Source organism: Siphateles boraxobius, unplaced genomic scaffold (assembly GCF_051911475.1).
Source record: "Siphateles boraxobius isolate OS27281-9 unplaced genomic scaffold, OSU_SipBor_1 151, whole genome shotgun sequence".
Lineage (NCBI taxonomy): Eukaryota > Metazoa > Chordata > Actinopteri > Cypriniformes > Leuciscidae > Siphateles > Siphateles boraxobius.
In genome coordinates this window covers 120001-135449 of record NW_027508757.1, presented here as the reverse complement: position 1 = coordinate 135449, position 15449 = coordinate 120001, and the positions used below count along the sequence as shown (strand labels likewise).

At 38.7% G+C, this 15449-nt stretch overlaps 1 protein-coding gene across 2 annotated transcripts in view; it reads right to left on the bottom strand.

The window, feature by feature from the left end:
• Positions 1-3084: 3084 nt before the first annotated feature.
• The window catches only part of LOC143738772 (uncharacterized), a 16428-nt gene continuing 4063 nt past the window's right edge, over positions 3085-15449 (bottom strand). Inside the window, exons 4-13 of one of the 2 annotated variants that reach the window (XM_077230830.1) lie at positions 14606-15263; positions 12699-12790; positions 12411-12485; positions 11800-11916; positions 11642-11725; positions 11442-11558; positions 10172-10245; positions 9064-9108; positions 8884-8928; positions 3085-3701 (exon numbers count right to left, since the gene is read on the bottom strand). In XM_077230830.1, the coding sequence (XP_077086945.1) occupies positions 3623-3701; positions 8884-8928; positions 9064-9108; positions 10172-10245; positions 11442-11558; positions 11642-11725; positions 11800-11916; positions 12411-12485; positions 12699-12790; positions 14606-15263 (1386 nt within the window). In that variant the 3' untranslated portion in view covers positions 3085-3622. The remainder of the gene's footprint in view (positions 3702-8883; positions 8929-9063; positions 9109-10171; positions 10246-11441; positions 11559-11641; positions 11726-11799; positions 11917-12410; positions 12486-12698; positions 12791-14605; positions 15264-15449) is intronic. The other variant, XM_077230831.1, reaches the window with a different exon arrangement.

Here is a 15449-nt window from a genome sequence, read left to right as displayed (position 1 = left end):
CTGTTCATCATAAAAGTGCATCTATCCATCATAAAAGTGCATCTATCCATCATAAAAGTGCATCTGTTCATCATAAAAGTGCATCTGTTCATCATAAAAGTGCATCTGTTCATCATAAAAGTGCATCTATCCATCATAAAAGTGCATCTATCCATCATAAAAGTGCATCTATCCATCATAAAAGTGCATCTGTCCATCATAAAAGTGCATCTATCCATCATAAAAGTGCATCAATACGTCATAAAAGTGCATCTATCCATCATAAAAGTGCATTTATCCATCATAAAAGTGCATCTGTCCATCATAAAAGTGCATCTATCCATCATAAAAGTGCATCTATCCATCATAAAAGTGCATCTATCCATCATAAAAGTGCATCAATACGTCATAAAAGTGCACCTTTATGATGGACAGATGCCCTTTTATGGACATCAAAACAGAAAAAGCCATTCACTGACATTATAAAGCTTGGAAGAGCCAGGACATGTTTTAATATAACTCTGATTGTCTAACTCTAACGTCTGAAAGAAGAGGGTGAGGAAATCATGGGCTAATTTTTATTTTTGGGTGAACTATCCCTTTAATTGCATCATAAATTGCTTTGAAATATCGCGGCATGTTTCAGATGATAAAAAAATGCGGCTTATAAACTAGTTTTGATTCGTGAAAAAGATAAGCAAAAAATGTATGGGGTATTTGTGTATGACGCAGCATTTGACATGCTAGAACATTTCATAGCAGCTACTGTACAGTACTGTAATAACAAGCACAAAAACTAAAACAAAAAATTATTCACAGTTCTTCTGAAGAAGACGTGTATCGATTATTATAACGAGCTGTATTATAACTAGGGCTGTGAAACGATTAATCGCATCCGAAATAAAAGTTTGTGTTTACATATTATATGCGTGTGTAATTATTTTGTATATATAAATACACACGCATGTATATATTTAAGAAATATTTGCATACTGTATATATATTTATATTATATATAAATATTTTATGTATAAATAACAAATTTATACTTGATATGCGTGTATTTATATATATACAAAATAATTTTACACAGTACACACACATTTATTATGCAAACAAATTTTGGATGTGATTAATCGCGATTATAACGCAATATAAACACTAGTTGTGAGTGACGCTGAAGGATGACGGCAGGCTGTACGTCTGCGTTACGTTTGTATGAAGTTTATTTTATTTAAAGCTCTGTGTACGACTCTTATTCCAGAAGGCTGGTTTGTGTCTCCGGCGTTTGGGCCAAGATTTCATCATTCTTTCCACCAGGACATTCCGTTACGTGTGTTTCTCTGCCAGACTCTCTCTGGGAACAGCAGTGTGAGCGCTTCTCTGACCAGCCGTAGTGTTTTCTTCTGTGTAATGTTCAGCGGTGGACGTATTATTACATTCCCTTGAGGTCGTGTTAAAGGAACGGTCTGGGTTCAGAAGAACTTTACAGCATTCGTGACATAATGTTGATTCGAGAAGCCAAAGTCAATATCTGATGCAATGGCGGTTGCGACGGTAATTGATGTTATGACATAAATGCTGTCATTACATTTGAAAGGTTGGGTCATTTCTAACGCAAACAGAAAAGCAATGACTTTTTTGGCACAGCTTTTCCCATTCTCTCATTGGTCATTTAGAGAGATAGTCCCGCCCCCAATCTCACATCATTGGTTGAGTCAGAAGTTGGCAGATCAGTGTTCTGAAAGTGACATTAAAGCATTTCAACGGTAACATGATATAATTATGTCCCATTAGTCAACTAAAAATGAGCAATACATTTGTAACAGTGTTTATTTATCTTTGTTGAAGTAAATAAAAACAACTGTTCAGTGTTGGTTCATCAGCTCAGGTTCATTAAATATGTTAAATTTAATGTATTAGTAAATGCTGAAATGAACATCAACTAGAATTATATTTCATTGTTAGCTTATGTGAACTGATGTGTTTTAACACACGGATCCTTATTTTAAAGTGTTACAGTTTGAATAGAAAAATAAATACAAAAGTATCCAATATGACATCATCTTTAACTTGTTGAACTCAGAACATTCGTTTAAACCCCAGTTTATGTTTGACAATCAGCAAAAGGAAAGCTTGGCCAGAGATGTGTGCTCTTTCTGGCGATTATAATATAGTGTTGATTTTGACTGAATTTGCACAGTTTATTATGCCAAAATAATTGATTCAGGTTTTTTTCTTCAGAAGACCGAAATGCTCGAATGAAACGATGAATCAGGACATGCACACACACTCGTCTGTGTCGGCTGTAACCTGTATTGTCATGCCAAAGACTGTTGTGATGGATTATTATTGCACTTCTGTGTATAGTTTTACAGGCTGATCTGAGATCAGTGTTTCTGAGAGCAGCTTTATCTCTCATATCCGCACGCGGTACAAATACTCTCAACTGTGATCTGATTCTAAAAGCCACAAATGGAATATAAAGGCCATGACTGAGCTCCCTTTATGCAAGCTGTTCTACATGCTTTATTTGAATTTAAATTTTGTTTAGTTGTATAAACAGTATTATTATATTCTATTATTGCACCTGTAACATTAAGCGCTTCTGTCTGTGCTCATGCATAGCTACAACCCAGCGACACACACGTCTGCTGTGTGTGTGTGTGTGTGTGTGTGGATAATGTACCATTCAGTGTTATGTTGAAGAAATAAAGCAGTGTTATGTTTCTACAATGAATGATTGTATTTTCTCTGGATCCACACTCCAACTATAAGCAACTACATGTCAACTAGCAGTCATGAAAGTGTTAAAGTAAAATAAACACATTTTACTGACTTTACAAGTCAAATTATTCTACTAATCCTAACCGAACGGTCTACTAATTCTCTGCAACTACGTGTCAATTAGTAGTCATTACAGTTATTTATAGTCAGTACACTGTCTAAAGTTGAGCATGGAAGTGTAACCAGAATATCTGCCAATAATCTTGTTTTCCCTTTGAGTGGAGTTTATTTCTCTGACCTCATCGGCAGATATTTAAGACTGCAGATTTATGAATGTTAAGATATTTGTACTTTAAAAGAAAACAGAAAAAGAACATTCATTATTGCAGTGTGTTCATTTCTGGTCAGCGTTCCTTTAAGAAATCAAACTCTGAAAACACTAATAGATTGTTTAAGTTGTGTGTGTGAGAGTGTTTATTTGTGTATATTTCTGTGAGTGAGTGTGTGTTTGTTTGTGTGTGTGTGAGTGTGTATGTGCAAAAGTGTTTGAGAATGAGTCTGAATGTTTCAGTCTTATCAAACACACATTTCTGCACACCGCTCATGTTCTCCCTCAGAGTTTTCCTGTATTTGAATAGAATACTCCTGTACTTCTCACTGCATATTGACATTACTATATACTGTATATGCAATTAGACACATCTATGTATTTCTAAATGTTTTTATTTCTGAATGTGCAGTAGAGATAATGTTAATATTCAGCGTGTAATCAGTAATGCTTTATAATATAAAACGTTCATAATCTTTTTTATTTTATTTTTACAATTTTAAAGCATAGTGAACTTTTGAAACCGTTTAGCGGTGTGAAGTGAACAGGAGTATCAGTGAACATCCGTGTGTGTGTGTGTGTGTGTGTTTATCCCAGAGACAGATACTTCCTCTGCAGTGAGTGCTGTCTCACTCCCACACACCCGTCTCTCTTCTTCAGCGCGCTCCTGCAGAGAGACAGATCCTGATCAGTAACGTTCACACCGAGAACCGCATCAGCGCACATATCAGTCTGTTTATCATAAGTGCGGTTTTGTTCGTTTGCCTTGTGCTCTTTAAAACTAGCCTGGTGATACCAAACTCTGCTACTTTGCTTTGCTTCATAGACAGAGTCTGGAATGGCATCATTGAAAAGTGTTTGGTTATGACGTGTGTTATTCGCCAACTCAGCCGCATCGAACTTCCACAGTAAACACATGTTATTTACATTTTAATGTCTATGGTTAACACATGTATGATGCGAAAACGAAACCATCGAGCGAAATACCGGAGTGAACATGGCTGACTGAGTTTTTCTGCCTCCTTAATCTGATCCTCCATGAGTGCAACCAAGGGGAACACAATCACAACTATCGCCTCGCCGGCCTTTGGCCTCCCCAGTTTCTCGCTGACGATCGGTAATATTTGATACATTAAACTTTTACCAAAACCTGTCGGGAGTAGGGCCACGACATCACCTCCATTCAAAATGTTTACCAAACACTCTTCTTGTTCGGCCTTCAGTTTGGAAATGCCAGGAATATTCTCCACAACAGAGCGAATTGTGTCCTGTGTCTCCATTTCCGGGCTCGTTTTCGATTTCCCCAATCTTAAACTCGCCGCTTAGCGTCTACGTCACGGCTCTCAGCCCGCCCTCTGTTCATTGATTGGTCGGCTGTTTTCAGGCGGGGGGAAAACTGAGAGACATGTCGATGTCGACACAGAAGTGAAATGAAATTGAGCGGAAGTACGAAGTCTGATGTAGTCAGGCTACTTTAAAGCAGGATGGATTCTGATTTGTTGTCAATGTTTTTATCCTTCTTCATCGGTTATAGTTGTGGTGTGGACTGTGCTGTTCTTGTATAATTAGAATGATTTTTAGAGTTATATCTTTATCATTATCATGTGTTCATGTGTTCTTGCATAATGTTCACGTCTGGAGCCGGTTTCACAAAGCTATTTTAGACCGGTCTGTAGTGTTAGACAAGTCTAAAATTCGCTCATAGACTAGTATAATGCAAGTTAGACTGTTTCACAAAAATAAAGACTGACTTAATTTAGACCAAAAAAATTAGAGGCCTTAAAGGGATAGTTCACCTAAAAATGATAATTCTGTCAGTAATTACTCTCCCTCATGTTGTTCAACCCCGTAAGACCTTCGTTCATCTTCGGAACAGGAATTAAGATATTTGTGATTAAATCTGAGAGCTGGATCACTCCTCCATAGGCTTCTAAGGGATTGACACTTGTTCCCCGAAAAGTTATTACAGACATTGTTAAAATAGTCCAAGTGACTACAGTGGCTCAATCTTAAGTTTATCAAGCGACGAGAATACTTTTTGTGCACAAAAACAAACCAAAATAACGACTTTATTTCAACTCTTCATGTCCTTCCCTGTGGGCCTCGAGTGAGTTAGCGTAGTGTGATAGCGTAGTGTGATAGCGTAGTGTGATAGCGTAGTGTGATAGCGTAGTGTGATAGAGTAGTGTGATAGAGTAGTGTGATAGCGTAGTGTGATAACGTAGTGTGATAGAGTAGTGTGATAGCGTAGTGTGATAGCGTAGTGTGATAGAGTAGTGTGATAGAGTAGTGTGATAGCGTAGTGTGATAGAGTAGTGTGATAGAGTAGTGTGATAGAGTAGTGTGATAGCGTAGTGTGATAGAGTAGTGTGATAGAGTAGTGTGATAGCGTAGTGTGATAGAGTAGTGTGATAGCGTAGTGTGATAGAGTAGTGTGATAGAGTAGTGTGATAGCGTAGTGTGATAGAGTAGTGTGATAGCGTAGTGTGATAGAGTAGTGTGATAGAGTAGTGTGATAGCGTAGTGTGATAGAGTAGTGTGATAGCGTAGTGTGATAACGTAGTGTGATAGAGTAGTGTGATAGCGTAGTGTGATAGCGTAGTGTGATAGAGTAGTGTGATAGAGTAGTGTGATAGAGTAGTGTGATAGCGTAGTGTGATAGAGTAGTGTGATAGAGTAGTGTGATAGAGTAGTGTGATAGAGTAGTGTGATAGCGTAGTGTGATAGAGTAGTGTGATAGAGTAGTGTGATAGCGTAGTGTGATAGAGTAGTGTGATAGCGTAGTGTGATAGAGTAGTGTGATAGAGTAGTGTGATAGCGTAGTGTGATAGAGTAGTGTGATAGCGTAGTGTGATAGAGTAGTGTGATAGAGTAGTGTGATAGAGTAGTGTGATAGAGTAGTGTGATAGAGTAGTGTGATAGAGTAGTGTGATAGAGTAGTGTGATAGCGTAGTGTGATAGCGTAGTGTGATAGAGTAGTGTGATAGCGTAGTGTGATAGCGTAGTGTGATAGAGTAGTGTGATAGAGTAGTGTGATAGAGTAGTGTGATAGCGTAGTGTGATAGAGTAGTGTGATAGCGTAGTGTGATAGAGTAGTGTGATAGAGTAGTGTGATAGAGTAGTGTGATAGCGTAGTGTGATAGTGTAGTGTGATAGTGTAGTGTGATAGCGTAGTGTGATAGAGTAGTGTGATAGCGTAGTGTGATAGCGTAGTGTGATAGAGTAGTGTGATAGCGTAGTGTGATAGCGTAGTGTGATAGCGTAGTGTGATAGAGTAGTGTGATAGAGTAGTGTGATAGAGTAGTGTGATAGAGTAGTGTGATAGCGTAGTGTGATAGCGTAGTGTGATAGAGTAGTGTGATAGAGTAGTGTGATAGAGTAGTGTGATAGAGTAGTGTGATAGCGTAGTGTGATAGCGTAGTGTGATAGAGTAGTGTGATAGAGTAGTGTGATAGAGTAGTGTGATAGCGTAGTGTGATAGAGTAGTGTGATAGCGTAGTGTGATAGAGTAGTGTGATAGAGTAGTGTGATAGAGTAGTGTGATAGCGTAGTGTGATAGTGTAGTGTGATAGTGTAGTGTGATAGCGTAGTGTGATAGAGTAGTGTGATAGCGTAGTGTGATAGCGTAGTGTGATAGAGTAGTGTGATAGCGTAGTGTGATAGCGTAGTGTGATAGAGTAGTGTGATAGCGTAGTGTGATAGCGTAGTGTGATAGCGTAGTGTGATAGAGTAGTGTGGTGGGGTAGTGTGATAGCGTAGTGTGATAGCGTAGTGTGATAGCGTAGTGTGATAGCGTAGTGTGATAGAGTAGTGTGATAGAGTAGTGTGATAGCGTAGTGTGATAGCGTAGTGTGATAGAGTAGTGTGATAGCGTAGTGTGATAGAGTAGTGTGATAGCGTAGTGTGATAGCGTAGTGTGATAGAGTAGTGTGATAGAGTAGTGTGATAGCGTAGTGTGATAGTGTAGTGTGATAGTGTAGTGTGATAGCGTAGTGTGATAGAGTAGTGTGATAGCGTAGTGTGATAGCGTAGTGTGATAGAGTAGTGTGATAGCGTAGTGTGATAGTGTAGTGTGATAGCGTAGTGTGATAGAGTAGTGTGATAGAGTAGTGTGATAGCGTAGTGTGATAGCGTAGTGTGATAGCGTAGTGTGATAGAGTAGTGTGATAGCGTAGTGTGATAGAGTAGTGTGATAGCGTAGTGTGATAGAGTGGTGTGATAGAGTGGTGTGATAGCGTAGTGTGATAGAGTAGTGTGATAGAGTAGTGTGATAGAGTAGTGTGATAGCGTAGTGTGATAGAGTAGTGTGATAGCGTAGTGTGATAGAGTAGTGTGATAGAGTAGTGTGATAGAGTAGTGTGATAGCGTAGTGTGATAGAGTAGTGTGATAGCGTAGTGTGATAGAGTAGTGTGATAGCGTAGTGTGATAGAGTAGTGTGATAGAGTAGTGTGATAGAGTAGTGTGATAGAGTAGTGTGATAGCGTAGTGTGATAGCGTAGTGTGATAGAGCAGTGTGATAGCGTAGTGTGATAGAGTAGTGTGATAGCGTAGTGTGATAGAGTAGTGTGATAGAGTAGTGTGATAGCGTAGTGTGATAGCGTAGTGTGATAGAGTAGTGTGATAGCGTAGTGTGATAGAGTAGTGTGATAGCGTAGTGTGATAGAGTAGTGTGATAGCGTAGTGTGATAGCGTAGTGTGATAGAGTAGTGTGATAGCGTAGTGTGATAGAGTAGTGTGATAGAGTAGTGTGATAGAGTAGTGTGATAGCGTAGTGTGATAGCGTAGTGTGATAGCGTAGAGCTACGTCACACGCAGGCTCACTATTGGCCGACGCTGGTCATGTGTGTGATGATGCGTGTGACGTACAACACAGAAGCGCTGCGCTGTTACACTAGTGAACTCACTCGAGGCCCACAGAGAAGGAAATCAATAGTTGAAATAAAGTCGTTATTTTTGTTTGTTTTTGTGCACAAAAAGTATTCTCGTCGCTTGATAAACTTAAGATTGAGCCACTGTAGTCACTTGGACTATTTTAACGATGTCTTTAATAACTTTTCAGGGAACAAGTTTCAATCCCTTCGAAGCCTATGGAGGAGTGATCCAGCTCTCAGATTTAATCACAAATATCTTCATTCGTGTTCAGAAGATGAACGAAGGTCTTACGGGGTTGAACAACATGAGGGAGAGTAATTACTGACAGAATTTACATTTTTGGGTGAACTATCCCTTAAACCCAGGCTAACCCAGGTCTAAGACTCTGTTACCATGGCAACCAGCAGTAACAATCAGTTACATTACAAACAGCCAAAAGAAAAGGGAAAATGGCTCATAGTTTGTAGTTTGCTGAGCGTTATGGAGAGAGCTATGAGGAGGGAAAGGGTTTTTAGGATATTTATTTTTTGGCATCTTATACCATGTTTTTGTATCTTTTCTGTACGTATTTAACGCTCCGCTCAACGGTCTGATTAACGCTGTTAACTGTCGTATCTTTTTCCAAATTAAACATTTCTTCTTGTTACTTCATTCTCCACTAAATTTCCCAAGTAAAATGTCCTTGTAACTGTTAAACTCCTCCAACACACACATGTTTTCCGCTGGGGTAAACTGCACTGAGCGGCTGAATGCGCTTACTCGATCCGCCATGTTTTTTGTTTTGAAAAGTGTCTTATTTTACCCAGAATGCATTGCAGTGATAACTTAAGATAGTCAGAGTCTTAAGTGCAACGGCCTGATTTAGATGTCGATCTGAAGTCTGACTATCTGCTATATCTAAGCCATAGTCAAAGTCTATCTTTGTGTAACCGGTCCCAGAAGCGAGGTTTAGTTGAGTTTGTGTGATGGGACTCACTGAGAGGAACAGACTGTGTTCTGACTGAGACGACACTGCAGGATCCTACAGGAGAGAAACAGAGACGATCAGGAGATCAGGAGATTGTTGATGTGTGTGTGTGTGTGTGTGTGTGTGTGTGTGTGTGTGTGTGTGTGTGTGTGTGTGTGTGTGATTGTCATCTTGTGTTCGGCTTCATACCTCGCCGGTGAGCTCTTGGGAATCACAGTCATCTTTTTTGCATGCCTGGTAACAAATAAAATCATCATTATCATCATCATCATCATCATAAAGAGTGTGATTATATTTATATCAGATGCATTACAAGCGTCCAAACTGGGATCTAGTTTTGTTTTCGACTCCGAACTCAAAACTAAATTAGACGTTCTCATTATAATGAAGAAATGTGTGTAACTGCAAGTGCTCATTCACACTGACACTGTGTCCACTTTATTTTATTTAATATAAGCCACTGTATTTCCTCCATTCTGTTTAAAAAAATCTACAAATATAATCTGAGATCACATCAGGATTCAACATTTATGCTTGGAAATAAGAATTTGTGCAGATAATATCCACTGAAAGCAATTAATTAACTTTGGTGATTAAATTATTATAATATATTATTAATAATTATTAAGTTTAATTTGTTAACATGAATTATTAGCCAATGAAAAATACTTCTAAAGCATTTATTAATCTTAATTTAAAAATTCACAAATACATTATTAAATATACAAATGTTATCCATTCATATTATATAATAGAGCTGATCTGGCATGAACTAACAGTGAACAGTTGTATTTTATGATCTAACATTAATAAATACTGTAACGAATGTAGTGCACATTGTTAGTTAATGTTTATTCATGCAGTAACAAATGGGACCTTATTGTAAAGTCTTACCTCATTTTCACTAGTCTCAGACTGTTTGTGTGAATTTTATGTTTATAATTATATATTTAAAATATAGCCTGTGTGTTATATCAAATAAATGGCATAAGACACTGGTTTAAAGGGACAGTTCACCCCAAAATTAAAATTCTGTCATCGTTTACTCGCCCTCAAGTTGTTCCAAACCTGAATGATTTTCTTTCTTCTGCTGAACACAGAACAATATATTTTGAAGAATGAAACTTGCAAAGCTTTGGAGCAAAATGAGGGCGAGTAAATGATAGAGTTGTCATTTTTGGATGTACAATCCCTTTAAAAAAGGAGTTGTAAAAGTGTGTTCTCAAATCCTGTAAAACTTTAAACAAACTGTGTCAGTTGTGTCATCAGATCAGATGATATACAGGCTGATTCTCACCTTTGACCTTTCCTGTCCAGCGTCTTCCGAGTGGCCGAGGACAGAGTCCGTGTGTTTCCAGCACTGTCTGTCTTCTGGTCAGAAGGAAGTGATGTCAGTATATGTGTAGGACACTGTGAGCAGTGTTGGGGCTAAACGCATTATAAGTAACTTGAGTAACGTAATCAGATTACTTTTTTTTATCAGGTAACTAGTAAAGTAACATATTCATTTTTAATTAACAACAAAATATCGGAGTTATTTCTTTTATTATTTATTTTATTTCAGCTTTTTCCCCTGACCCAACACTGTAAGATCCTGGCTGGCTGTTTCATGCTGATTCTAGTGCATGTTATATTTGTGTATGGTGACCAGTGCTGGGGGTTATGTAATCAGATTACTTTTTCCAAGTAACTAGTAAAGTAACACATTAATTTTAAATTTACAATAAAATATATCAGTTACTTTTTCAAATAATATTTAAACTTTTTTATTTATTGACTGGCAGTTCTGCTGTCCCCATGTTGAGAGATATCGTAAGTTCACAGGTATTATTGTGTTCGCTGTGTAAACATGACGGTTATTGTAGTTTTAGATTAAATGTGAGCAGCCATTTAAAAAAAAAACAGATTTAGTATAACTCAAAATTAATAAAAAGTGAAATGCAATCTCAGAATATTACGCAAACCTGCAATAATTAAATTACACAATTATACGTTATGTATTTAATCTCACTTTATTAACCAATGCCTTTGATGCTGACCTTCAGTGATCCACTTCAACATCACAATGAACAAAAATGACTTTAGATAAATATCACATTCGTGTTTCATTTTTAAAAATTGTTTTATTGCTGACGTTAAGTGTTGAACTTTCTTCTCTTGCATCCTATTCTTCATTAGTCCAGAAAGGCTAAACAGCTGAAAAGGGTTTTTAACTGCATCCTGTCCTGTTCATAATAATCGCATTTCTTTCACTTTTGGCGTGAAAGGGCCTTTACATTTGCCAAAATTATTTTTTTGTTGTTGTTATAAAAAAAAAAAACAAGCCCAGCCCAGGCGAGAAAAAGTAACGCAAAAGTTAAAAAGTAATTAAGTGATGCAATTAGTTATTTTTTTAAGAGGTAATGCAATATTGTAATGCATTACTTTTATAAGTAACTTCCCCAACACTGACTGTTAGCATGTGTGTGTGTATGTGTGTGCGTGTGTGTGTGTGCATATGTGTGTGTATGAGTGTGTGTGTGTGTGTGTGTATTTGTGTTTGTGTGTATATGTGTGTGTGTGTGTACCATCTCTCTGAGTGTCCTCTCTCTGCGTCTCTCTCTGTCCTGTTGCATTAGATGAAGTCTGTCTCTCAAAGGCCACATGAAGAAGATCTGATGGACATCATGCAGTGCTGAGCGCAGCTGTGACACAGCAGACAGATGCAGAGGAGAACCGTCACACATGAACAGAGCACAGCTGTGTGTTACGCAGGTGTGTGTGTTACCTGCGCTGTAACTCGCTGCTGCAGTGTCAGATCCTGATGGGAGACGGAGACGGTCTTCAGCTGGTGGATGAGCGCTCTGGAGTCCTGAAGCACATTCACACACACTCTTACTGACTGATGTTCAGGAAGCATTAGTGAATGAGCATGTGTGTCTTTACCTGTACGGTTTTGCGCAGGTGTGTGATTTTCTCCGTGTGTAAAAGCCTGCGTGTTAGAAAACCTCGAGCCACGGCGGTAAGACGACAGAGAGGCTTCATCTGATCCACACACACATCCTGTACAATGACTGAGTGAGTACCTCGCAAGTAAAAATACTAATATAAAAAAATAATTATGCACAGTACTTGTTAAAAGTTTGGAAACACTTAAAATTATTTTACTGTTTTTGAAAGAAGTCTCTTCTGCATTTATTTGATCAAAATACAGTAAATATTGTGAATTATTATTACCGTTTAAAAAGCTGTTTTGTTATTTTTTGCACCTTTTACAATTATGCTTTAAAGGACGTTTAAAGGAACTTTAGTGTGTATAATGACCCTATTGAACATCAAAAGCTTGAGTGACCGTCATGCCACAATATATTCGTCTTTACACCCTCAAAAATTGGTTTTGACGACTCAATAAACAGAATTAGTCTAGACTTCTTTAACCTTAGTGTAAAACTGGCCATCAGAGGTTTATCTAGTACAGTAGTTCTAAACCAGGAGGAATTATGACATAAAAAGCATGAAAATCGACGGTCACAAACCCTGATCAGAGTGACACACACCTGTCTCGTGTTGATCTGAGGAGCTGATGACATCATGCTCTTCCTGCTCTGTTCGTTCAGCTTCCTCTGGAGCTCCTGCACACACACACACAGGCACGCACACACGCACGCACACACACACGCGCACACACACACACACACACCAGCTGTCCGTGTTAATCTCAATGCTGCTACAAGGCAGTTTTATTTGTTAATTACTCCGAAATTCATCCTGTTAATGTTTAAAAGATCTTAATGCCTCATAATGCAGATTAAATGCTGTTTGTTGTGTGTGTGTGTGTGTGTTACCTGTGTTTGTCTCTCCTGTGCTGCGAGGAGCTCAGAGATCTGATGAGTGTGTTCTCTCTCTAAATGCTCTAAAGCATGAATCTGCTGCTCAACTGCAAATGCACACACACACACACACACACACACACACACACACACACACACACACACACACACACACACACACGTCAGAAGCTGCAGGAGGAAACTTTTAAATCAACATAGAAATAATGCAAGATTTCCATCAGGAATAGATATATATATATTCCATTTTTCATCATATTTTCAATTACCTTTTATTTTTACGTTTTTAGTTTTAGAAATTTTAGTTTTAGTTTCCTTTCATTATATGCTTTGTCATTTTATTAGTTTTTTGTGTTTTTAAATATCCCTATTAAGGTTTAATTTCTTTTTTAGTTCAGTTTCAGTTTGTTACATTTTATGTATATCCAGTTAATAACTTTAGTGCTTCAACTTCAACTTATGACAGTTTATTGCCAAGGCAACATTTCTAAATTTCAATTAGTTTAAGGTTTTTAACTAACATTTATATTTAACTTCAGCTTTATTTCAATTAACAGAAATGTTTTAGTTGACGTTTCAAATGTCTTATTTGCAATAATGCAATGATCATGTGACATCACCACAGAGTCGGACTCTGTCTGGGCAGGTCTGTGATGTGTTCACTAGTCAAGTCAGCTTTATTTACACAGCGCTGAGTGTTTTCACAGGATTGTAAATAAAACGCAAATTATTGTTGATTTATATTTATACTTTTTCAGCATTTAGTAATTTATTTGTAATAAACACTTTAAGTGGGCGATTAGAAAAGTGTTATTTATATGTTAAATAATGTTTTTTAAAACATACGCGCAGAGCGTGACGTCATATTGTGACCGTCGCAGTGTGTGTAGAAAAACCGTCAGTGTTGTGTAAGGTAACATTAGGCACTAGACAGGTTTTGTGTTCATTTCTATTTCCTGTCACTCTTTTATTGTATACGACAGTTTAAACAGCTCCATAACCCTTTAATTTAAAGGCATCATTTATGTCCCGTAGACCGATCCGCTGCATAACGACTCATTAAAGCTGTATCAATAATGTCAGAAATGTGATGTGCAGTCAAATGTTCGGGATGGGTGTGTGTACGCTGTTTAAATGAGTGTACTAACCCAATGGGGGGTCTCGGTAAAGTCATATTTTGAAAAGTGTTCCGCATGGCTATGAGTGTGATATTGCTCATATAAATATATCCAAGTATTTGATACAGTGAAAGTCAATCATATATTCATGGGAGAAAAAACTCAGTTTAAATAAGGAAAGCGATATCTTTATCAGTATCCTGTCAATGTTTAAAGTGACCGCAGTCATTGCATCTGCTGCACTTTATTTGTACCATTTTGTTTTATTAGTTTATTTTTATTGATCCATTTACATTTTTTAAGGTAATAAAGATATTGTTTGATAAGTGCGATTTCTGATTTTAGTCCTTGAAAATCAAAAAGTAGTGCTTAAAGTCATTGAAAGTCCTGGAATTTCATTTGACAGTGTGTGTGTGTTTGTGTCTGTGTGTGTGTGTGTGTGTGTGTGTGTGAACCCTGTTTTTGTGTGCGTTTAAACTGTTCTGACCAGCGTGTGTTTCCAGCACTTCAGAACAGTGAATCATTTTGAGGCAATTGGTTCAGTTGATTCACAGTTCTGGAAAGCTTCACTTCTGTATCGTATCGCTTTACCGAAGTATGTTGAATATGAAGTTGGAGATATTAAACTCCGCTTGAGTCTCTAACTGATACGCTTGTCGTGTTTCGTGGAGTTTTGACGAGTTTAGACTTGATATTGTTTCTTATTCAAAAGTGTTGACCCCGATAAAAACAAAAAAACTCAGCACCCCGAAACTAAAAGATGTTTCGGCTGGACGTCCCCCTCACCTGCAGTCTGGTGAGTCCCACTGATCTGAGGTCTGATCAGAGATGGCGAGGGGTTTTCCACATCATAGGAGCGGTTGAGCGGTGCTGGAGGTGAACGACGGGCCGATCCGGTTCTCTCACGGGTCACGTGACTGCTGGGTGTGGAGGTAATGATTGACAGCTGTCCGTCACTGAGCTCTGACCCGCTGCAGTTCCACTCGGCACCAGAGGGGGCAGGAGACGACGCTTTCAAACCTGATTTCTCCATTAAACACTGTTTATTATCCCCACTGTCAGACTGACACTCAGATGCACTCGCTCTGAGCTCCGACTCACTGACGGGTCGAGATATGAGGATGTTTCCGGTGGTGTGTGTTCGCGGTCTCCGAGCTCGGTGTGTGTCGGGACTACGGCTCAGCGTGGGACCGGGTAACTGGGCGTACGAGCCCATCAGACTGAGAGAGAGAGAGGCCAGGGTGGAGTCAGGGGACTCTGGGTCAGGGCCGTCACCGGACTCATCACACACGAGCTTCTCCATGCGCTGGTTGAGCAGTCGGAGGGTCTCTCTCTTCAGACTGAGGCTCTGGTTCTGACCCGGGGGCGTTTCGGGCCCAAGAGATGGAGACGGGTCTGATGTGGACGTCACTGCGCTGTCCGACTCGTTCTCAGTCTTTTTCTGCTGCAGGAAAAGGAAGGAGGATAAACATTTCTACAGAAGCAGTTCTTCATTTGTAAGTCACTTTGGATAAAGGATTAGCAAAGACTGAAATGAGCCTGAAGAGGCCGACTCTCACTTATTCTGTAAGGCTGGAAGAGTGTGTGTGTGTGTGTGTGTGTGTGTGTGTGTGTGTGTGTGTGTGTGTGT